At 37.0% G+C, this 23,954-nt stretch overlaps 1 protein-coding gene across 4 annotated transcripts in view; it reads right to left on the bottom strand.

Annotated features, from left to right (window-relative positions):
• Positions 1–23,671, bottom strand: part of AGGF1 (angiogenic factor with G-patch and FHA domains 1) — a 28,674-nt gene extending 5,003 nt beyond the window's left edge. The window contains exons 1-11 of one of the 4 annotated variants that reach the window (XM_045571612.1): positions 23,004–23,671; positions 20,312–20,414; positions 18,703–18,905; positions 17,654–17,818; positions 14,225–14,410; positions 10,948–11,278; positions 8,289–8,400; positions 5,723–5,774; positions 3,070–3,171; positions 1,883–2,048; positions 324–406 (exon numbers count right to left, since the gene is read on the bottom strand). In XM_045571612.1, the coding sequence (XP_045427568.1) occupies positions 324–406; positions 1,883–2,048; positions 3,070–3,171; positions 5,723–5,774; positions 8,289–8,400; positions 10,948–11,278; positions 14,225–14,410; positions 17,654–17,818; positions 18,703–18,905; positions 20,312–20,414; positions 23,004–23,213 (1,713 nt within the window). In that variant the 5' untranslated portion in view covers positions 23,214–23,671. The remainder of the gene's footprint in view (positions 1–323; positions 407–1,882; positions 2,049–3,069; positions 3,172–5,722; positions 5,775–8,288; positions 8,401–10,947; positions 11,279–14,224; positions 14,411–17,653; positions 17,819–18,702; positions 18,906–20,311; positions 20,415–23,003) is intronic. The other 3 variants (XM_036409509.2, XM_036409510.2, XM_036409511.2) reach the window with 3 other exon arrangements.
• Positions 23,672–23,954: the final 283 nt, after the last annotated feature.

The raw sequence follows: 23,954 nt of genomic DNA, 5'->3' as shown, positions 1-23,954 counted from the left end.
CTTCCATGGTAACATTGAATGCAAGTTTTTTAAAACCAGAAATGGCTATCAAAATATAGGGAAGAAAATGGAGACATATATAATATTTTAAACAATAAAAAATTAAATAAATAAAAAATTAGGGTATTATTACCATTTTTCTACTTCAATCTCAACAATTGTTAAGGTAACAGTAAACAACTAAATGAAATTATATAAACCTCAAAATCATTCTAAATAACTATTTTTATATATATTAAAGTGGACCTGCATATCTAAAAGCATTTTTATTCAAAACCAGGTATACAATTTTGAATACATATAATAATACTTAACATCCTTACCCGTAAACCATATTTTACTCGTATTTTCTTTAACTCTTTTCTCCTTTCCAATTCTTTCTCTTCCTTGCTTAGTGTTGGACCAACTAAAAGGAAAAAGTGAGTGTGATTTAAAAATAAAAACTCACTAAAGATAGATTTTATATAAAATTAATACTCATTTAATAATTAAAAACTAATAATATTCTCATCCCATCTATAAATTAATCAAAAGTGCAAATAAACATTTATATAAAGGAATCTTGAGTTGTGATGATGTCCTTTCAGCATTTTGGTAATTAAATCTACTTGGAAAGTAAACCAAAACCTAAAGATTACAGGAATGTAATATTGAATAGTACAGATAACAAAAGAAACACCAAAGATTAAGATTCTCAAATACTGTGACTTTTCCAAAGAAACACAGGCATGTGCAAAGGAAAAACCACAGAACCCAAGATTCATAATACTTTGTAAAGTGTCATACTTATTTTAATTATCTAGCATCAGAAAATAAAAAATATACAATGACCATGTAAAGGTGATATTTAGGGGGGAAACTGATGTGGGGGGAAAAATAGTTCTTACTAGTTCAAGGTATCTATTTAAATTTTAAAAGCCTTAGCCGGGACCGGTTTGGCTCAATGGATAGAGCGTCGGCTTGGGGACTGAAGGGTCCCGGGTTCGATTCCGGTCAAGGGCATGTACCTTGGTTGCGGGCACATCCCCAGGAGGGGGTGTGCAAGAGGCAGCTGATCGATGATTTTCTCTCATCGATGTTTCTAACTATCTCTCTCCCTTCCTCTCTGTATAAAATCAATAAAATATATTAAAAAAAATAATAAAATAAATAAATAAATTTTAAAAGCCTTAGATGAGTGAGTTTAAAGCAAAGTAGCAACTTCCTACAGTGTTACTTTCTACAGAAAATCATGGTATATACTTAGATGATACATCAACATAAACTATAGTAGGAAAGCATATAAACCAATAACTCTTAATATCTTGGCCTACTATTTTCTACTACAGGCCCGATGCACACAATTCATGCAAGGGCCTTGGCCCCGACCCCCACCCATCTCCACCACGGCCAGGGGCCTCTGCCACCTCTGCCTCTGTCCCCACCTGCTGTGGCTTTGTCAGGAAGGAAAGAGGTCCGGTCTAATTAACATACTACACTTTTATTACTACAGATGTTACTATTACCGTATATGACAGAAGTTAACTGTGGATGACTTTTTCATATCAATAAGTAAATGTTTAAAATATTTATTGAAATATAAATTATCTTGCCTTAGCCAGTGTGGCTCAGTTGATTGGAACGTTGTCCTGTACCAAAAGATGGCAGGTTCAATCACCAGTCAGGGAGAGCTCGGGAGGCAACCAATGGATGTTTCTCTCACTGATGTTTCTCTTTCTCCTTCCTCCTTTTCTCCATTCCTCTCTTTAAAATCAGTAATATATATAAATTCTCTCAATACAGTATTATATCAAGATATGAAGCTGGTAGCCAACTGATACATTTTTAGCACACTCCAGTGAATTTAGAAGTTATCATACACATTAAAAAGAATTTCACATACCAAAAGATTCATCTTTCTTATCAAGACGAAGGTGAGCTCTAACCTGCCCTGGTTCACAGCCATCACAGGTATCACTGCCAGGGTGAATGTGAAAGGACAACACAGTCTCTCCAATTTTCACTTCATCTCCATGCTCAAGTACGTAAGGGTCACATTTAGTTTTAGGCTGAGGGGAAAAATTACAAAACAGAAATCCAAAAGAGTTATATATGATTATTTTATGTCAAATGGAAGTAATGTCTGATTATAACAAAAAATTTTTTAGATGGTTCTCAATAAGATAGGCACGCATATTTCCACAACTTGAGGATGATCCATAATTTTCTACTAGTGGAGAAGATAATAGAAATGAGAAACATCTGATTTTTATATTATCAAATATCACAACCTCCTATCTCCATGCCCAATCCTATCAGAGAAATATCCACTCAAACTTTAAACAATCTAGTACCAAAACAAATTAATTCTAGTAAAAAAGACAAAGTGTTCAGGGAATAGTGCATCATTATTCTTTTTCCTCTTGACAATTTCATTTTATTTCATTTTCTAAGAATACAGCTCCCTTCCAGTGCCAAGCACTTTGCTACATGTTGAAAATAGAAATTAACTGGATAGACATAGCCCCTACCTTCAAGGAATTTAAAGTTTAGCAACACTTTCATTAAAATAAAATTTTAAAAACACAAAGAAGGACCCCTAAAGCTGTTCAAAAACATTTAGTCTGAATAGCTTTAAAATACATTTCACTCGCCCAGCAAGTGTGGCTGTGTTTGAACATCTACCTATGAACCATGAGGTCAGGTTCAATTCTAAATCAGAGTACATGCTGGGGTTGTGGAATCAATCCCCAGTAGGGGGCTTGCAGGAGGCAGTGAGGGATGATTTTTCTCTTATCATTGATGCATCTATCTCTCCCTCTCCCTTCTCTGAAGTAATAAAAACATATTTTTAAATGGATTTATCTCTTAAATCAAGACATAGGTACATAATTAGAAGTCAAAACTCAACAGTCAAGTATTAACTTATTATAATTCTTCAGCCCTTTCTGGGAATTCCCTTTCATGTAACACATTTGGACTTGAACACTGACCTAACCAAATGATATGTATAATAACTACGGCCTTCAGGAATAAAACATTTCAGTTCAATTTTTAAAAGTAATGTGCAAGTAATTTATATATACTCACCTGAAGAATCTGTTTTCCGTTAACAACTGTACCATTTTGACTGCCTTGATCCACAAGGACATAACTTTGTAAGTCATGATCAAAATAAATTTCTGCATGAAACTTAAAAAAGAAACCAGATAATTATAAAGTAGTATACTTTTTTTAAAAAACATAGATAACAATTTCTCTTTGATAAGACACAATGGAGTTTAGGCTCTGATAACTTTTATTATTTTTAATAATTTTTCTGAATACAAAAGTATTATGATGCTTTTGATAGAAACGTGGAGGCTCCAGAAAAAAAGTCACCTATAATTCTACCTATAACTATCAATAATTCAGTGTGACCTACCTTTCCTACTTCTATAATATAGTTACACTATACCATATAAACAATTTGAAATTACTTTTTACCAAATATAAGTTCTTGTCTATATCATTAAAAATGCTTAATTCAAAAGGTGATTTGAAACATTCAAAGTCAACTTCTCAGAGAAGTTTTCCATTTTTTTAATCTCAAAACTAATTACTCTCTCCTTGCTCCACAGCACTTTGTTTATCTAGTATTTATGAAGTTATATGAATACTAGAGACCCAGTGCACTAAATTTGTGCAGAGGGGTGGAGGAGGGTGTCCCCCAGTCCAGCTTGCACAACCCTCTCAGAATCCAGGACCCATTGGGGGATGTCCAACTATATCGAACCTGAACTGGCAGTCGGACATTCCTCTCACAATCCGGGACCACTGGCTCCTAACCACTCGCCTGCCTGACTGCCCCTAACCACCTCTGACTGCCTGCCTGCCTGATTGCCCCTAACTGCCTCTGCCTGCCTGCCTGCCTGATTACCTCTAACCGCCTCTGCCTCAGCCCCCACGACCACAGCTTCATCAGGAAGGATGTCCGAATGAGATCAAGAAGGTCGTTTGGCAGTTGGTCTAGTTAGCATATTACACTTTTATTATTATAGATGTGAATGTTATTGTACTCCTTACAATTACTGCTTACATTAGTTTACATTTTTGCTTGCCTCTCAGTACGTATCACAGTGCCTCATATATGTGAATACTGGACATGTATTTAATACATGTCTCTTTAATTGGATAAAGAGCTGCAGAAATATTTAATTAAAAATTTCATATATAATACAACACGGTAGAAATGTAAAATGGTACAGCTGCTTTGGAGGGGTCTGGCAGTTCCTCAAAAAGTTAAACAATGGAGAACAGTATGGAGTTTCCTCAAAAAAACGAAAATGGAACTCCCATTCGACCCAGTAATCCCACTCCTAGGAATATATCCCAAGAAACTAGAAACACCAATCAGAAAGGACATATGCACCCCTATGCTCATAGCAGCACAATTCACCATAGCTAAGATTTGGAAACAGACTAAATGCCCATCAGCAAATGAGTGGATTAGAAAACTATAGTACATCTATACAATGAAAAACTATGCTGCTATAAAAAAGAAGGAATTATTATCATTTGCAGCAGCATGGATGGACCTGGAGGGCATTATGTTAAGTGAAATAAGCCAGGCAATGAAAGGAAAATACCACATGATCTCACTCATTTATGGGGGGAAAAAAGAACATTATAACCTGATGAACAAAAAGATAGGTACAGAGGCAGAAAGCACCAAAGAGACTGTCAAATTATATCAGGAAGGCTGGGAAGTGTTGGGGAGCGGTGGAGGGAGAGATCAACCAAAGGACTTGTATGCATGCATATAAGCACAACCAATAAGACACAAGGGGGTTTGAGGGTATGCGACAGGGGGTAGGGGAGGCTGGGGGAAGGTCAATGGGGGGAACAAAAGGAGATATATATACTACTATATGTAATACTTTAAACAATAAAAAATGTTGCAAAAATAAAACAAAATTTTTTTAAAAGCTAGATAATTTGGTCAGAGTTAAGATTATGAAGATTTACTCCTCTCTGAATGAGTCTAAAAACAGTAAAAATAACTACACTTTCAAAGTAATAGTGAGAAGTTTTATTTTTTTTTAAAAAAAGGGAATGATCAAAGGTCAAAAAAAGAAAAACAAAAAAGGGGGAAAAGATTATAGCCAAGAAGGGAGGAAGAAAAACAATAGAAAATACAGAACAAAAAAGATAAATATGAAGTACAGACTCTCAGAAGCTAGACCTTTTTGCTTTATACTTGGTATTTAAGTTGTAACTCTGTCCTTACTATTTGTTTTGAAAACTCAACGGTTCTCTTTCCTGAAAGAAACCATTAGAGGCTCAACTAAGAGAGAATAGATTGTTCCAGGGTTATAAAATACTCTGGACACTAAGTAACCATCAACTAAAGGTAGTCTGAATCGAGGTCTGGTTCATTTTTGAACTGTCATAATATCTAGCATATTTATTTCACTCAATAAATACCTGTTAAATGGGTATTACTTCATGTACCTAAATTAATCCACATTTTTTTCTACTCTTGCTCCAGATTTTTAAAAATGAAACATAATTTAGTACATTAAAATTGTGATAATTTTTATTTTCTCAAATGTGGAACAAACAAATCTGTATTACTTTCATTAGCATTACTTCACTAACTATTAAACTTTCTATTAAATGGGAAAAACTCTAAGCTTTCTGCTATAATGATGACTTATAAAATTATATCAAGGTGCTATATTTGTAAAACCAAAGAGCTTACCTTACTGACACCAACTTCAGGGATTCGAAGAGTATGCTCCATATCTTTTTCTCTGCACAGTTAAGAAACATGTCTTTAATAATTATTGAAGCAAATATAAATGCAGCACTTAGAAACATGAAAAGAATTTTTTGTTAAATATTGTTTTAAAAGGTAATGTTAAAAAAAGATATATTAACTTCTGCACAGCAAAAGAAACAATCAACAAAACAACAAGAAAGCCCAGTGCATAGAAGAACATATTTGCCAATGCTATTTCAGATAAGGGTTTCATCTCCAAAATTTACAGAAAACTCATACAACTTAACAAAAGGAAGATAAACAATCCAATCAAAAAATGGACAAAGGACCTAAATAGACACTTTTCAAAAGAGGACATACAGAAGGCTGAGAGCCATATCAAAACATGCTCGCCGAAACCGGTTTGGCTCAGTGGATAGAGTGTCAGCCTGCGGACTGAAAGGTCCCAGGTTTGATTCTGGTCAAGGGCATGTACCTTGGTGGCGGGCACAGCCCCAATGGGGGGTGTGCAAGAGGCAGCTGATCGATGATTCTCTCTCATTGGTATTTCTAGCTCTCTATCCCTTTCTCTTCCTCTCTGTAAAAAAATCAATAACATACATTTTTTTTAAAATAGAACAGCTTTTAAAAAGAAATAGAACAGTTTAAAAAAAGAAAAAGAAAACATGCTCAAAGTCACTAATCATCTGAGAGATACAAATCAAAACAACCATGAGGTACCATCTCACACCTGTCAGAATGGCTATCATCAACAAATCAACAAAAGACAAGTGCTGGCAAGGATGTGGAAAAAAGGAACCCTCATGCACTGCTGGTGGGAATGCAGACTGGTGCAGCCACTGTGGAAAACAGTATGGAGTTTCCTTAAAAATGTAACTTGCATTTGACCCAGTAATCCCACTTCTAGGACTATTTTCCAAGAAACCAGAAACACCAATCATAAAGGATATATGCACCTCTCTATTAATAGCAGCACAATTTACAATAGCTAAGATTTGGAAACAGCCTAAGTGCCCATCAACAGATGAATGGATTAAAATACTTTGGTACATCTACACCACATGTGTCAAACACAAGGCCCGTGGGCCAAATCCATGCTGCCAGGCCTTGCAATGTGGCCCGCACCGCGCTGTCATCACTGCACTCCGCTGCGTTTCCATCACAATGACAGTTTATGACTGTTCAGTAAACCATTCGGCCCGCGATTTAGGCTGGATTTTAGATTTTGGCCCCTTCTCTGATTGAGTTCGACACTCCTAATCTACACAATGGAACACTATGTCGCTTTAAAAAAGAAGGAACTTTTACCATTTGCAACAGCATGGATGGGCCTGGAGAGCATTATGCTAAGTGAAATAAGCCAGTCGAAGTAGATAAATATATGATCTCACTTATATGTGGGATATAATGATCAACATTAACTGATGAACAAAAACAGATCCAGAGACAAGGGGCAGGGGGAGAGGGGCTAGAGATTAACCAAAGGACTAGTATGTGTGCATATTAGCATAACCAATGGTCACAGGCACTGGGGTAGTAGGGGCTTGCCCCTGGGGGTGGGAGTGGCCGGGGTGGCATGTCAATAGGGGGAAAAGGAGACATATGTAATACTGTAAACAAACAAACAAAATGTATGCTAAAATGCAAGTGTCTCTATCACACTAAGACCAGTTTCCTTAATCATACTGTAAATTTCCTACTTGAAAGGTTCCAGAATTACTTTTATTTTTGGTCCATATATCCAGGCTAATAAACATTCAGAGAGACAAAATATCCTTCATACTAATGTCAATTACCTATTTCAGATCTGTTGACTGACTTGACTATGTTCCCATTTCTATTACTGCATATAAAAGGCATGTACTAGTCTAAGAATTTAAAATTAAGGTATTGCATAGAATTTTAATTAAGGATAGACTATTTTTTTCAGTTAGAAAGAAAGGAAATTATCTTATTCTGATTAAAATCTACCTCTCTAGCAAGCTGATTATGAGGTACAAAGGGGCAAAGGAAAAGAAGCAGAGGAGGCCAATACTGGGTGTAGTAAGTAATTTAAACCTATAAAAGGCAGTATAGAAGGTAAGAAAATTGACAAAAATCTCTGTGAAAGGTATCAATGAGATTTTATCTCTTTATATAGGCAGTCCACTTTCAGGACTATGAAGTCATACCCTCATCTGATTTTCAAAACCAAGTGACAACAGGCTTTTTACTAGAACACAGTGCAGCTTCGTGTACAGAACATGTATAACTGCATGCATAAAAAGCCTGCTTGGATTGGCTGAGTCAGAGAGGCGGTCTATTAAAAAAAGAACTGGTGTTGCCTCGGAAGTGGGGGGTAGTCTTATACAGCAACTATAGGCCTAAACCTATGTTTTAACTGTAAAATTAGGGGGTCGTTTTATACGCCGGAAAATACGGTAAGTAATATTTCTTGGGTACCATGCACAAGTTCTCAAGTAACAAGTACCATGCAGATTTCATGATAACTGTTCAAGAAATGTACAATCCACTAAGACAAATATAATAATATTAAACATTTTACCTTCCAATGGTAGCAGGGTTTACAGCTGTAATTATAAAAAGTGATCCTGTCTGCAACACTGGTGATCTAATAACAATTACTCTAATACAAGGGGGCCAAATTTTTTCCTCATCTGCCAAAGAAACAAGTGAGTAAATATTAACCAAATGCTATGGGAAAAAAAAAAAAAAAAAAAAAAAAAAAAAAAGTTAGACATGTCTAGAGATAGGAGGCATCCATAAAATAAAAATTTATTAATCAGAAGTATATGACACTGTTACCAATCTAAAGTGATCAAACTAAAGGCATTTAGCAAAGTCAGCATATATCTTTTTTAAGGTCCTGGAATTTAAAAATGTCACAAACTAGCATTTTTATTTTATTTTATATTTTATTGATTTTTCACAGAGAGGAAGAGAGAGGGATAGAGAGTTAGAAACATCAATGAGAGAGAATCATTGATCAGCCGCCTCCTGCACACCCCTCACTGGGGATGTGCACGCAGCCAAGGTACATGCCCTAGCCCAGAATCGAACCCGGGACCTTTCAGTCCGCAGGCCGACGCTCTATCCACTGAGCCAAACCGGTCCCGGCACAAACTAGCATTTTTATATTAAGTTAGAAAAACTGAATCTACCCTTTTAAAAAATATATAAGTAATTCCATTAAAAACAAAATAAACTCATATACCCTAATATGAAATCCTGGGTTTAAAAAGTTTATCTTCATATCCTCAAGTAAAAAAATATATTAAATTTATCTTAATAATTGAATTCAAGGACTATACTTTTTAAAGGCAATTTGCTCTCCCCCTCTCAATTATAAATGTGTGCTATAAATATCTAAGCCGCAGGGACCGGTTTGGCTCAATGGATAGAGCGTCGGCTTGGGGACTGAAGGGTCCCGGGTTCAATTCCGGTCAAGGGCATGTACCTTGGTTGCGGGCATAGCCCAAGTAGGGGGTGTGCAAGAGGCAGCTGATCGATGACTCTCTCTCATCGATGTTTCTAACTATCTCTCTCCCTTTCTCTCTGTACAAAATCAATAAAATATATATTAAAAAAAATATTTATATATATATTGGGTCGGCAAGTAAGTAATTGCGGGTTTCACACATATATGGCTTCAGTTGAATTTTTAGGTTTGCAGACGTAGTAAAAATGTAAAACACATTTTGTTATTTGATAGTTGGCTATTCAGCTGTTAATCAGTAAAAAAAAGTTTTTTGATCTGTTTAGTAGTTTTCGTTTGGCGTTCGTTGAAAAATGGAAAATCAAAAGGAACATTTTCGTCATATTTTGATTTTTTATTTCCACAAAGGGAAAAACGCATCACAAGCTCATAAAAAGTTATGTGCTGTTTATGGTGACGAAGCCTTAAAAGAACGGCAGTGTCAAAATTGGTTTGCCAAATTTCGTTCTGGTGATTTTTCACTCAAAGATGAAAAACGCTCTGGTTGTCCAGTTGAAGTTGATGACGCCCTAATCAAAGCAATAATCAATTCGGACTGTCACAGTACAACACGTGAGATTGCAGAGAAGCTTCATGTATCACATACATGCATTGAAAATCACTTAAAACAACTTGGCTATGTTCAAAAACTCGATACATGGGTTCCTCACGAACTGAAAGAATCACAGTTAACGCAACGCATTAGCAGCTGCGATTTGCTAAAGAAACGTAATGAAAATGATCCATTTTTAAAATGACTGATAACTGGCGATGAAAAATGGGTTGTTTACAACAATATCAAGTGGAAAAGATCGTGGAGCAGGCCAGGTGAACCAACTCAAACAACATCAAAAGCTGATATTCATCAAAAGAAGGTTTTGTTATCAGTTTGGTGGGATTACAAAGGAATTGTCTACTTTGAACTCTTACCACCCAACCGAACGATCAATTCTGATGTCTACATTGAACAACTAATGAAATTAAACAATGCAGTTGAAGAAAAGCGGCCCAAATTGACAAATCGAAAAGGTGTTGTATTCCATCAAGGCCACACACATCTTTGGTCACTCGGCAAAAATTAATGGAGCTTGGTTGGGATGTTTTGCCACATCCACCATATAGTCCTGACCTTGCACCATCTGATTACTTTTTGTTTCGATCTTTACAAAACTCCTTGAATGGTAGAAATTTCAATAATGATGATGATGTCAAATCGTACCTGATTCAGTTTTTTGCTAATAAAAACCAGAAGTTTTTTGAACGTGGGATTATGATGCTGCCTGAAAGATGGCAAAAGGTCATTGATCAAAATGGGCAATACATTACAGAATAAAGTTATTTAGTTCCATGAAAAAATTGTCTTTGATTTTCTTTAAAAAATCCGCAATTACTTACTTGCCGACCCAATATATATAGTCTCTAAGCCACTAAAACAGACTTAATACATACTTTAGGATTAGGGCACAGATAACTTGGTTTTGTGTTCTATAGATGAGGCCATTCAGTGCAATGAAACTTAAGGTCCAAGTGTTAGTCATTTATTTACATTCTACTCGCTAAGAATAAGCAATGGTAGCCCCCCAAATTTTTAATAATGTCATGAAAAGAATCAATTTAAAACAATGTTTAATTTTGGGCAGATATATTATACTAACATTTTTAACAGTGTTACTATGTTTACAATGACCAGACTGAGTTATTTGTGTAAAATTAAATAATGGTTACTCACCTTCATCCTCAGTATCTTCTGCAGTTACACTGTCTTCACTGGTAGTGTCTTCATCATAACTGTCCTCAGTCTGAGAATCTGTAATTTCACCTTCTTCTGGCTCGCTTTCAGTCTCTATGATTTTCTCATCTTTAAATGAGGTCGAATTATAGATGTTTTCATTAAGGGGAGATTCTATAGTCTTTCCGATAACTGGAACAGTGAATTCATGGGAACTATTTTTGTAACGAATGTCTATTTTGGCTTTCTTTTTCACATTTGCACAATCTTCTCCCTCACTGCAGTTTATATGTTCAACACTGGATGCTTTTTGGTCTTCTGAATTCAAATCCTGGAAAATGGTGGGTGGAGAAGATAATCTTAAACATGACTATCTTATAATGCTAAATGTAACAATGAATTAGTGAAGATATATGTACAGTGAGATAACGATAGCTATTACCTGTACCCCCTCTTCTGCTCATATTCCCTTAATAAACATATTACTATCCACTTAGCATTCAAATAAAAAATCTTATAGTTATCTTTGACATCCCTTTAACCACCACATGAAATCAATTATCAAGTGATACAGACGATGCTAAGAATTTATCCCAATTCTCTCTTCTTATCTATTTTCAACAAACGGTCACATATTACTTGGACCAAGTGAGAGTCTAGATCCATGGTTGGCAAACTGCAGCTCACGAGGCCACATGCGGCTCTTTGGCCCCTTGAGTGTGGCTCTTCCATAAAATGCCTGGGTAAGTCTATTTTGAAGAAGTAGCATTAGAAGAAGTTTAAGTTTAAAAAAATTGGCTCTCACCGAAACCTGTTTGGCTTAGTGGATAGAGCGTCGTCCTGCGGACTGAAGGGTCCCAGGTTCGATTCCGGTCAAGGGCATGTACCTTGGTTGCGAGCACATCCCCAGTGGGGTGTGTGCAGGAGGCAGCTGATCTATGTTTCTCTCTCATTGATGTTTCTAACTCTCTCTCCCTCTCTCTTCCTCTCTGTAAAAAATAATTTGGGCATTGAGGTATAAATGCATATTTCAAGTTAATTACTCCAATCACCTCACTCTACTCTCTTCTTTCCACATACCCTCCATCTACAAAGAATGAGGCTCAAGAGTGTCTTAAAAAATAAAGAAAAGGTAAGGATGTCTTCACTGGTCTCCCATGCTTCACAATTACCTTTTAGAATTCTCAAGCAATTCTCAAAATTTCATCAGGATTTTTTCCTAAGTCCCTGTCCTGGAGTTCACATATTTTCAAAGGATAAAAAAATAAAATTAAATTTAAAAAAGTACAGTTATGGTCCCAGCCAGAATGGCTCAGTTGGATGAGCATCATCCTGTGCACCCAAGAATTGCGGTTCAATTCTCGGTTGGGGCGCCTATAAAAGGCAGTTAATAAATGTTTCTGTTTTTCTTTCTTTCTCTCTTTCTCTCTTTCTGTCAGCATGTCCTAGGGTGAGGATTAAAAAACAAAATAAAAACAGAGATAAATAAAATGAAAACATAGATAAGCAGTTATGGGAGCTAAACTAAACCAAAATCTCACTGAATGCTTTCAAATGTCATTCTCTAGTTTGTCAGGAAAGACCATTTGATGATAGGTGTATGTTCATTTCTTATTGCTAGGCAGAAGTAATTTTACAACCTATCTTCTCAAACGGTTCAACCACTAGTAACAAGTAGGAGTGATTAAAACATAGTTCTTGAAAGCAAAGCGAAAAATCATTTTTAGTATTTTAGTCACACATTCTTCTATTTTTATGTACTCTTAATGAAAACAGTAGAGAAATAAAAATAAATCAAACAAAGAACAGAAAATAAATTCAACAAAATACCAATTTCATCTTTGAACTTTGGTATTATATATTTAAAAATGTTTCCCCATGGTTAAGAAAACATGAGATAATATCTTAAGAGTAAAGTATCAAGTAGTTGCCAGAATTCACAATTAGCCTCCTTTCCTGACTATAAATCATCAACCTTATCTGTGAAGTGAGCAGAAATAAGAGCATTAGTAACTTTTTTGGTTATTTTCCTTTTTTCAATTTAACGTATTGTAACTATTTTAAAAATTCCCCCCACTCTTTACAACTACCATTCTTAGTCATAAGTAATGCTTTTTCAATTAAATGTATTATCATTTTCTTAAACAATATATTTTGGATCATTTGAACTATTAACTTTTCTTTGTTCTTATAAATATTGCTATATAATTAAACAAAAGCATTTTTCTTTCTTTGGATTTATAAAATAACTAGAGGCCTGGTACACGGATTCATGCACATTGAAAGGAAATTAATTAGAAGGTGGCCAGCGGGGCTGGACTGTGAGATGGGCTGAACACGCCCTGGAGCCAACCTACCCAGCAAGCAGCACGTGGGTGGCACAGGGGCTTAAAGGGCATCCCCCGAGGGGTCCAGATTGCAGATTACGAGAGGGCAGAGGCAGGCCAAGGGACTCCTCAGGTGCATTCATGCACTGAGCCTCTAGTATGCATGTAAAATCTTTGGTTTATCTCTTCCCATCCTTCCCGCTCCCTCTTTCCCTTGAGATTCATCTGTTTCATGTTTCCATGCCTGTGGTTTCCGCTCCTGGGTTGGACATCTGCCCCCTGGTGGTCAGTGCGCATCATAGCTATTTGTTTAAGTTAATAGTTCAAGTGATCCAAAATTTATTGTTGACTGGTCACTTAGGCTTTCATATATATAGATAATAAATTACCAGAAATGAGATTTTCTAATTGAAAACTATCAACATTTTTACAGATATTGATACAAACGGCCAATTTATTCTCCAAAAGATACCAATTTATACTACTTATGAAAATATATCTACTCTATATTTGCCAGAAATTGATTTTTTTTAATGTTTGCTAACATAATATAGGTAAGAAACTGCTCAAAGTGACTAAGAAAGAAGAATTTTTATATATATTTACTTATAAACTTTTTTTGTGTTTTATTGTGAATTGTGCACTGACATCAACTTATCAACTAAGGGTCTGAAAGTTCTTCCAAATTATGTAACTTAAGAGTATCTTATCTGCCCTAAATATACCTCCTTTAGACTTTTAAATATACCTCCTTTAGACTTGACTTCTAGTGTCTGAGAATTTGTGAAACAGACCAATGTAAACAAATGCTCTGTGATTAACAGATTCTGATAACTTGCTACTTTAATGGGCATGTTTGAAATGTAGTTACTGAATGATTTTCAGTTTCATCAAAAATTGACTTAACTATGTTACCATTATGTAAATTTTAAAAATTAGGAAGATAATACCTTTTCCTCATTTGTTGTAGAATCTGGATCCTTTCTTTTCTTCTTCAACTTTTTATCTTTATTTTGTTTTGTGCTAGAAGTCTGATAAGGTTGCAAATCTACTCGAGAATGAAATTGATATCGACCACTTTCCACATCACAGTAGTAATAAATTCCAGTGGAAGGATCATAATATAGTTGATTTTCCTTTTAAAATAAAAAAATAAGTACTATTTATTTAAGATAGATAAAATAGAAAAGTAAACAATAGAGATGTCAAACATATTCACACATAGTAAAGTTTCTTTTAAGAACTACAGTATTTTCTGAAGATAGTAAATAAAAGTATCACAATGAAAAATGCTTGGCCCTGACAGGAGTGGCTCAGTTGGTTGAGCGTCATTCCATGCAGCGAGAGGTCACTGATTATATTCCAGGTCAGGGCACATGCCTGGATTGTGGGCTCAATCCCCAGTAAGGGGCATGCAGGAGGCAGCCAATCAATTTCTCTCCCATATCTATCTCTCTCTCTCTCTCTCTCTCTCTCTCTCTCTCTCTCTCTCTCTCTCTCTCTCTCTCTCTCTCTCTCTCTCTCTCTCTCTCTCTCTCCCCCCCCTCCCCCGCTTGCTCTAAAACACATAAAAACTTTTCTAAAGAAAAATTTGTTATGTACTTCAGTCCAAAATATACGTGTTTTCAAAAATATGTAAATTTTCAAAATACTTTACCATTCAACATCTGCTCTAATTTTCCTAGGGTGAAAAAATGTGAACATTTAAATATTAAATTGAATCATGAAATTACCAACATTTCACCATTTTTTTAACTTACAGAAACAGCAATTTCATATGGTTCAACTTAATACATCAACAAAAAATTATAACAAGAAGCCTTTTAGAAGTGATGAAAACTAAGGCATGCACCAGAAAAAACTGAGCACATGGAAGCAATTACAGACTCGTTACCCTTAATATTACACAATAATGGTTTGGAAATATAAAACCCTGATCCCTTTTCTCAATGTCATAAAACAAAGATTTGCCTTTTGATGTTCATGACTAAAAGTCCTGTAGAAAAATTTGGAAATAAAGTTAAGTCCATAACTTTCTACACAAAGAAATTGATTTAAAAATCATCTTCACTTAATTAATTCTATTGGAAGTAGCTAAAGATTTAAAAGTAAAGCAGCCACACAAAAATAAATTTTGGAAAATAATGGATGAAAACCAAAAAGATAAAATTATGCAATCATCTGTATTTTTTAGATATTGGCCAGTACTCTATTATAAAGATTTAATTAGCCAAAACCGGTTTGGCTCAGTGGATAGAGTGTCGGCCTGCGGACTGAAAGGCCCCAGGTTTGATTCTGGTCAAAGGCATGTACCTTGGTTGCGGACACATCCCCAGTAGGGGTGTGCAAGAGGCAGGGGATCAATGATTCTCATCGATGTTTCTAACTCTCTATCCCACTCTCTTCCTCTCTGTAAAAAATCAATAAAACACATTTTTTTAAAAAGATTTAATTAAAAGTCTGTATTTTCTTTTCATCAGAAATCCATGCAGATCAGACCTCTTGTGACATACTGAGATTAAACTAAAACTTCTTGAAAAGGTTTATTTTTCTGTTGATACTATTGCAATTTATTATCTTTAGTCCATTTTGCAGATTTCTGAATGTATGTGCTCTAAACCTGTTTCTAACTAGAGGCCCAATGCACAAAATTCATGCACAGGTTAGGGAAGTGTCCCTCAGCCAGACATGCCCTCTCCAATTTAGGACCCCTCAGGGGATGTCCAACTGCCGGTTTAGGCCCGATCCCACAGTCTGGGATGCTGGCTCCTAACCACTCACCTGCCTGCCTGCCTGATCACCCCTAACCACCTCTGCCTGCTGACCTGATCACCCCCTAAACACTCCCCTGCTGGCCTGATCATCCCCACCTGCCTTCCCCTGCTGGCCTGATCACCCCCTAACTGCTTACTCCCCCACACCATCCTGATCTTGCCCTTAACTGCTTCCTCCCTGCCAGCCTGATTGCCCCTAACCACCTCTGCCCAGCCCCTGGCACCATGGCTTTGCCTGGAACTGGAAGGAAGTCGGATGTCGGGAAGATGTCCAGTTGACCCAGTCTAATTAGCATATTACCCTTTTATTAGTATATACGATAACAGAATGTTTAAAACTCAAACCTTTTAATCTGTTATGTCCTTCAGTCCAAAATATAGGCATTTTCAAAGACATTTTTAAATTTTTAATTAAAATATGATGAAAATTAGCACAATAAAAATGGCAAAACAACAAGTCCCTATTTTACTGAGACATATAACCTGCAGAATGTAAATAACCATTTACAGAATGTGTGCAGGAAAGATACAGAAAGTTAGGTAAAAGAATGACAAAGAAGAATGTCATATATTCAGAAACTCTATATTTTCCTAGAAACCAAGGAATAACTTACTTCCTTTAGTAATAAGCATTTAAATATTAGTTTTCTAGATATCAACTAGCATTATCTATAAGCACACTCCAGTGAAAGAAAACCCTCTCTATACAAAGGATTTACAAAGTCTCTATACTAAGTGCAAACTAACAAGCTAATGAAATCCCTATCTAAGATATTTAGCATTATCATTATGTTCCCTAGGTTAGTTAACAATACTTCTAGAACTGGAATAGTGAATACCCAGTCCACTTTTGGGCACTAAATTCTATAATTCCTGAGGATCAGATCACATGCCTAGACCATCAAGGTTGAGATATGTGGGTATGTGAGTTTCATTATCGCTGACATCAAGTCTTCATTAAAAGCCCAATTAAGTACAAAACTTCAACAGACACCACATTGTATTAAAAATCAAGAATTTAATTTTCTAGTTCTGTCCTAGTCAGCGGCCCATTATACATCTGATCCCACACGGCTTTCCTAGTTCTAACTATTAACAGACTGATTTTGTAAAAGTGAAATGCTTAAAATCCACAAAATATAAAACATTAATAATAAACATGCTAATGAGAATTCAAGCAAAAGACACACTTCCCCCCCCACCGTGGCCTCAAATGGTTCATAAGTATTTGAAACAAACAAAAAAATCTCACCCCACACCTAGAATTAACAATGTCACTTCCTTATAAATTCTATTAAAAAATGTTAGTGTAGGTTCTTAAATTTTTCCAATAATGTAGTTGTCTGCTTTTATTAGTACTCCAAAATTTTTGTACATTCCTTTATATTTATATCAACTTATAATAATCACAATTAACTTAATTATAAACCTAAAAGTATAGTATGGTAAACTATTTTGTAATTCTTTACTCTTATCAAATACCTTTGAATCAAACATAATTTTTAAATACAGCTTCTTGCTTTCCTTAGTTCAGTTTAGGGTTTAATATTTGGTACCAAGCATCTAAGTATACAGTTACAATACTAAAAGGTCTGAGATACTTACAGAATCATAATAGAAACCAGTGCTGTGGTCAAAATACAGTCCAGTATTCTCATCATAAATAAACCCCGTCTGTGATACAGCAGCTTCTGCTGCAGCTCTCAAACTTTCAGCTAATGATGACCCTTCTAAGGATGCATCTTCTGTTGCTAATGCAGATGCTGGCTCCTAGGTAAGATAAATTCATGTCAAATAAGACAACAATATTCTTATAACAACTTAAAAGTTAGCAAAATTAAAAACAATAAATAGACTAAAGAGCTATTTTAAATAATAAGTCTTCAATTTCTGCAACGGAAGGGATGGCTATCAATTATAATTTGATTCACTTAAAAAATATTTATCAGTTAATTCAATTTTGACTCAGTTTTGAAAACACTGACCATTACTCAAAAATAAATGCCAAATACCATAGGAAAGTAACCCACAAAATATGGACTCTGAAGTACACTTGAAGACAAACTATCTAGATTCTCCCATAATCATAGGCCCAAAGGGAAAAAACATTTTAGGAGATGGAAGAGAAAGCTATGGATTATGTGAGATTTATCACAGCATCAGCAGTTGCACTGTATAAACTTTACTGGGATCCTGATTCAAACACACAACTAAGAAAAAAGTTATAAAACATCCAAATTATAAAAATCTGAACAGTGGCAGGATATATGACAGAGAGGAAGCATTAACAAATTTTTGTACAGCCCTGGCCAGGGGTTCAGTTGGTTGGAATGTCATCCCATCCACAAAAAGGTTGTCTCTCTTCTGTGCCTGACTGAAGACCGAACCTGCAACCTCGGTATGTGCCCTGAGAATCGAACCCACAACCTTTTTGTGTTAGTTTATGTACATCACAAGATTCTAGAACACAACAAAGTAGGAAACAAATACATGAGCAATTTTTGTTTCTCTAAAAGTGTAATATTCTGCATAATTATATAAAGAATATTTATAACCCTTGTATATATGCTGTCATGGACCAAAGAACTCAATTTGCATAATAACGATAATGAAGGACAAGTTTTCGGGCATCAGTAGTAGTAGCATTTTATTACCTGTGAATTTGAGGCAAAATGGTCCTCTTGTCCACATTCAACCTTTTCCGTTACATCAGTACCAGTGTACACATCATTTTCTATTTGTGATTGGTCTTTAAAATTATAAGCAGAAGCTTCGATATCCTGATCTTGCTGAACTGAAAGTTCTGTCACTTTATTTGGAAGACTAAGATCCTTATAATATGTCTGATAATAATAATCTATAGCAAAAACAAATTGTAATACATATTAGAATAGTGTATATAAAAAGGACTTAGAATTCTAAAACATTGGCACTGAACACAAAACAGTACACACTGCAAATCATCCTATATAATAAAGAATACGCAAATTAATCCTTGCACCCTCACAAGATGACTGCCTACGACCAGGCCAGCAGGGGGGTTAGTGAGCCATGACCACACGACTGAACAAGCGACCAGGCCGGTGGGGGGCGGTGTAGTTGGGAGCAACCAGGCGGGCGGGGGCGGGGGGGGGGGGGCCCATATTTGGGGGTGACCAGGCTAGCAGGAGGGGCAGCTAGGGGTGACCAGGCTAGCAGAAGGGGGCAGTTAGGGGCAACCAGGCAGGTGAGCAATTAGGAGCCTAAACTGGCAGTCAGAAATCCCTGAAGGGGTCCCAGATTGGAGAGGGTGCAGCCTTGGCTGAGGGGACCCCCACTCCCCATGCACAAATTTCATGCACTGGGTCTCTTGTATTTTTATAATTGTATACACTTCAACAGATTAAAATTGATAGTGCAGATAAATCTGCAGATGCTTTAATCTTTGATTTTAATGTCACTTTAAGTACCCTAGCTGTCAAGCTAAAAAAATTAAAAACAGTAAGCAGGTTTTTATTTTCCATAGCAAGACTAAAAAAGAAAATAGGTAAATAAGCTGTATTCTGTCAAAAAAAAATTAGCAACTCTTAACATTCTAACCATATAGGTTACTATCATTGCATATCAAATGTCAATGGAATGAAGACATGTCAAAGGTTGATTTCTCTGTCAAACATCTCTCATAATGCTGACTTTTAAAAAATATATTATCATGCAGATATGTAATGTTAGTGCTTTTGCTGTGTTTAGCAATTTAACTAAATTATATGCTGACTAAAATAAAACAAACTTAATGGAAAAATAACTTTTTATCCCTATTTATTAAAACTCAGTTACTCAAGTTATTTTGCCTCACAACATAATTCCACTGATGAGGTCATGGTTGTGGGCTCACCATTCCCACAAAGGCTTAAGAGACTGTCACTGAGCACAATACTAAGTGGAATACATCAACAGGAAAACTCATGCACCTGGGTCACATGGAAGATCAGATATGAGGGTTAATGGCTCACAGCATGGCAGAAATTACTCAGTCAATGTGCCACTAAAGACACAGTAGAAATCCTATGTATTTATAGGAATGACAATGGATTTCTACTTTCGTATCAGAAGAGCAAATCAATTTTCTGAAAATGAAATATATGATCATATGGAGAGAAGACATCCTTGTAACAGTCCTCATCTTTATCTAGACATTTGTCTATTTTAAATTTAATGAAAATTACATATTAGCATGATTTGAATGTGATAAATGGTAGGATATCTGCAATAGCAACTAAATACCTGAGATTGACCAAGAAGGGTGGTTCTCTGTTTGTACTTCTACATCAGACTTCTTCTTATCTTCCTTTCTCCCACAATAAAGTATTTTACTGAGCTCTTCTACCTAAAAGAAAACGAGGCTTTAGGAAAAAGAAATCATAGAGCAATCTAAAAAAATGCATACCATTCTCTTGAAATTACAATAATTATTTTTTCTTGGTATAACTTTCAGAGAAATACCAATAGTAGGCAGTTTCCTTTTTAGAAAAACTGAAAATACTATCATTTACTTTCTTTCATCTTTTACATGTGCAGAGGGAAATGCTTTTTATTCTTATCATCTCCTGCTAAACCTCAAAATATCCCCTTTGAAAATCAAATAGATTAAATTAACAGGACTTTATAAACAGAATCCTTTATTTCCAAAACGTAAGAGTGTGTTTATAGTAATATTTTAATTGGTTAGCAGTTCTCTCTAAAGGGGAAAAAACATTAATTCTCATGCATTTAACTTAAAAAGTACTTTGATGATTGATTTTTCTTTAAATTGTAGTCTTATGACTGAATAACTGCAGCAGAAAACAGGACTGCCTCAGAGCGGCATCTATTCTCCCTGTCCCTCACTGACTGCCAAAGCTAGAGCAACAGAAATACCCACAAGCAATGAGGAGCAGCCTTCTCAATACACCTCAGACAACATCTAAGAGTAAGGTGTCTATTACAGGATGAAACTAAAAACAGGCTTCTAACTAGTTCTTTAGTAACACATAAAGCTTAAAAAGAGAAAGGGGATAAAACTGATTATATAAGCCCAGCTGGTGTGGCTCAGTGATTGGATGTCAACCTATGAACCAGGAGGTTAAAGCACATGCCAGGTTGTGGGCTCAATCCCCAGTAGGGAGTGTGCAGGAGGCAGGTGATTAACGATTCTTTCTCATCATTGATATTTCTACTCTCCCTTTCCCTTCCTTTGAAACTAATAAAAACATTTAAAAAACTGATTATATATAATCTAGGCAAAAATCTTCATAAATTATCAGATCTACCCATACAACCAGGGCTAGAACTAGGGTGAATCAAGCAAGGCACGTAGCTAGCAAATTAAGGAGGCATTCAGCCTCAGTTTCCTGCAAGTATTGGGTCCATACCTGAGAGTCAGTGCCTTCTCAAATATTTCATCCTAGACTACTGATTGCCTTGTCCAGTCTTGGTTCTGCTCTGCCACTATCACTATTACTATAAACTAGATAATTTCTTTAGTATCTGCTATGTGCTAGGCACTATATGTGTTACTTTGGATAACATCTTTATTAATTCTTACAACCATCTCACAAATTAGTTTTCCTAATCCCCATTTTATATGTGAGAAACCTGGAGACAGAGTAATTTGCACAAGTTTGTACTGCCTCCAATGCCTGAGCATATTGTTTTTCTAACAGTTCACCCTCAATTCTCAACCCAGTTTTTAACTGCTCTAGATAAAACAATATTTAATAATTCGGAGTGACAGTTAACAACCAAACTCTACCACGAGCAGGGGCGGTTGATAAGGAAAGTAAAGAGTAATTATCACCACCAGCAGAGTCAAGCTGCATCCATTTCAATGTTTCATGTTAGACCATTCTTAAAATAACACTAAAAACCAAAATGCTGGCTCCCAATGGTTAGCAAACATGTTTATTTGTTTTTTGGTTGTGGTTTTTTTTCTCTCTCACAAAAGCAGGCATTACTTGAACAAATGGAAATTATAAGAAGGCTTTTTAAAAGGCTGTCATATTTTGCTCCCCTTCCCCCAAGATATTTTAACAATATTTATATTCTCCTAGCACGGTCCTTATACATTACAGGTGTTCAAAAACTAGTTGAATAAACAAATTCAAATTTTCTATAATATCATACTGTCAATAACTCTATGCAATGGGCATAGCTAAAGTCATTGCAACTCAGCAGTTCTTTTCATAGATTATTTGATAATGAAGTATATCAAAGTCTGGAAACATTTTAGGGTTCAAACTGCATATGTGGTTTTTAGCAAGGGTACCCCATATATTACAAAGGACAACAGTTTAATTGAAATTAATAATTGTGTGAAAATAACTTATCAGGACACAGTGCAACGGCCAAACAAATCAGGTTGGAAAAAAGTATTATGCTCTTCTTTAAATGTTTTTTTTTTAAGTGTGACAGTTTAAATATTTGTCCTTAATGTGTTTTATAAAAATGAAGTTAGCTGCTTAGTCTCTAGCAAAAGGAAGTTATATCTTCCCTACTTCCAACAGAACACTCAAAATGGGAAACGCCCAGAATGACCACCTTACACAATGTTCACGCTTAACTTAACCTTCACCTGTACGGTGCTCGCATTCTTTTTTATGGGCAACCGAGGGTCAGGATCAGACAGATGGGGTTCTGATTAAAATCCAGCGCTTTAAGAAACCCAAAAGTGACCTAGAAGATATTAAATGTGCCTGCTGCCAACGGGCAATGCCGTGAGAACGAAAACAACCTAAAAGGACAGAAGTTCAATGCGCACCAGCCGGAACGTGTCCCCTCGCGCTTATCTAAATCGAGTAACCGGAACTCTCAGGTTTGCTCCAAAAGTACATGGAATTTTAATTGCACTGAACTTTTATTTCTTTCAAGTGCCAGGGGCAACCAGAGGCTTCGAAGGCCGGGGCGGGGCGGGGCGGCGCGGGGCCGGCGGACCGCGCACCTGGGTGCGGAGCTCCTGGTTGTTGCTCTCGGCGCTCTGGTACAGCCGCTCCGTGTGGTGCAAAAGCTTCTCCACCTCCCGCACCTGCCGCTTGCAGCTCCGCAGCTCGCGTTCCAACTTCTCCACCTTCCGCCTCAACTGGGCCAGCTCCGGCTCCGGGGAGGCGGGTGGCGATGGAGACAACGGAGGAGACGGCGCCTCGGACGCCATGGGGTCCGGCGCGAGGCGGCCCGTGGGCGCCCAGGGGCTGCGCTCAGACGGAGGCGGACGCCGGCGGCCCCAGGAGCCATGCGAGCGCGTGGGCAGCGGAAGGCGGCCTCAAGCCCGCCCGGCCAAGCCGGCCCCGGGCCATGACGGCCTGACGCTCGGAGCCAGGAGCCGAGAGGAACGGCGGGCCTCGGCCCAGAGGAAGGCGGCTGGACCCGGCCCAACCCGCTCGGCTTTGAAATAGTAAAACTTTATTGGTAAATACCTTCCCCAGCGACCGAGGCAGTCGCGGAAGCGTTTAGAGAAGTAGGAGGACCTAAGAAAGCGAAGGCCCAAAGCGCTCCGGCTGTTCCCGAGGCTGAACCGGAAACGACAGCGCCCGCTGTGGGCGGGGCCGAAAGCGGAAGAGGTGCGACGGGGAAGCGGGAAGGGTCTGGCAGTGCGCATGCGCCCTTCCCGCCAGCTGCTGGGGGCGGGCGGTTGGGGGTGATGTGGGAAAGGAGCTAAGACCTGGAGTAGCCGAGCGGGTCGCAGCCTTTGGCCTCAAGCTTTTGCCCTTGCGAAGCATACTACCTGACGTTATTCACTTTTTTTTTTTTTTTGTAATTTTTGTTTTTAGTTATTGTTTTGTACTTAATCGTATCCCTTAGTTCAGTGTTTCCCAACCTTCTCTCATGATGAGAATCACCTGGTGGAGTTGTTAAAACACAGATTCCTGAATCCCAACTAAGAAGTGCTAAACTA

Source organism: Pipistrellus kuhlii, unplaced genomic scaffold, assembly GCF_014108245.1.
Source record: "Pipistrellus kuhlii isolate mPipKuh1 unplaced genomic scaffold, mPipKuh1.p scaffold_m20_p_4, whole genome shotgun sequence".
NCBI lineage: Eukaryota > Metazoa > Chordata > Mammalia > Chiroptera > Vespertilionidae > Pipistrellus > Pipistrellus kuhlii.
The sequence above is the reverse complement of the archived record's forward strand: the minus strand, read 5'-3'. Positions and strand labels throughout refer to the sequence as shown.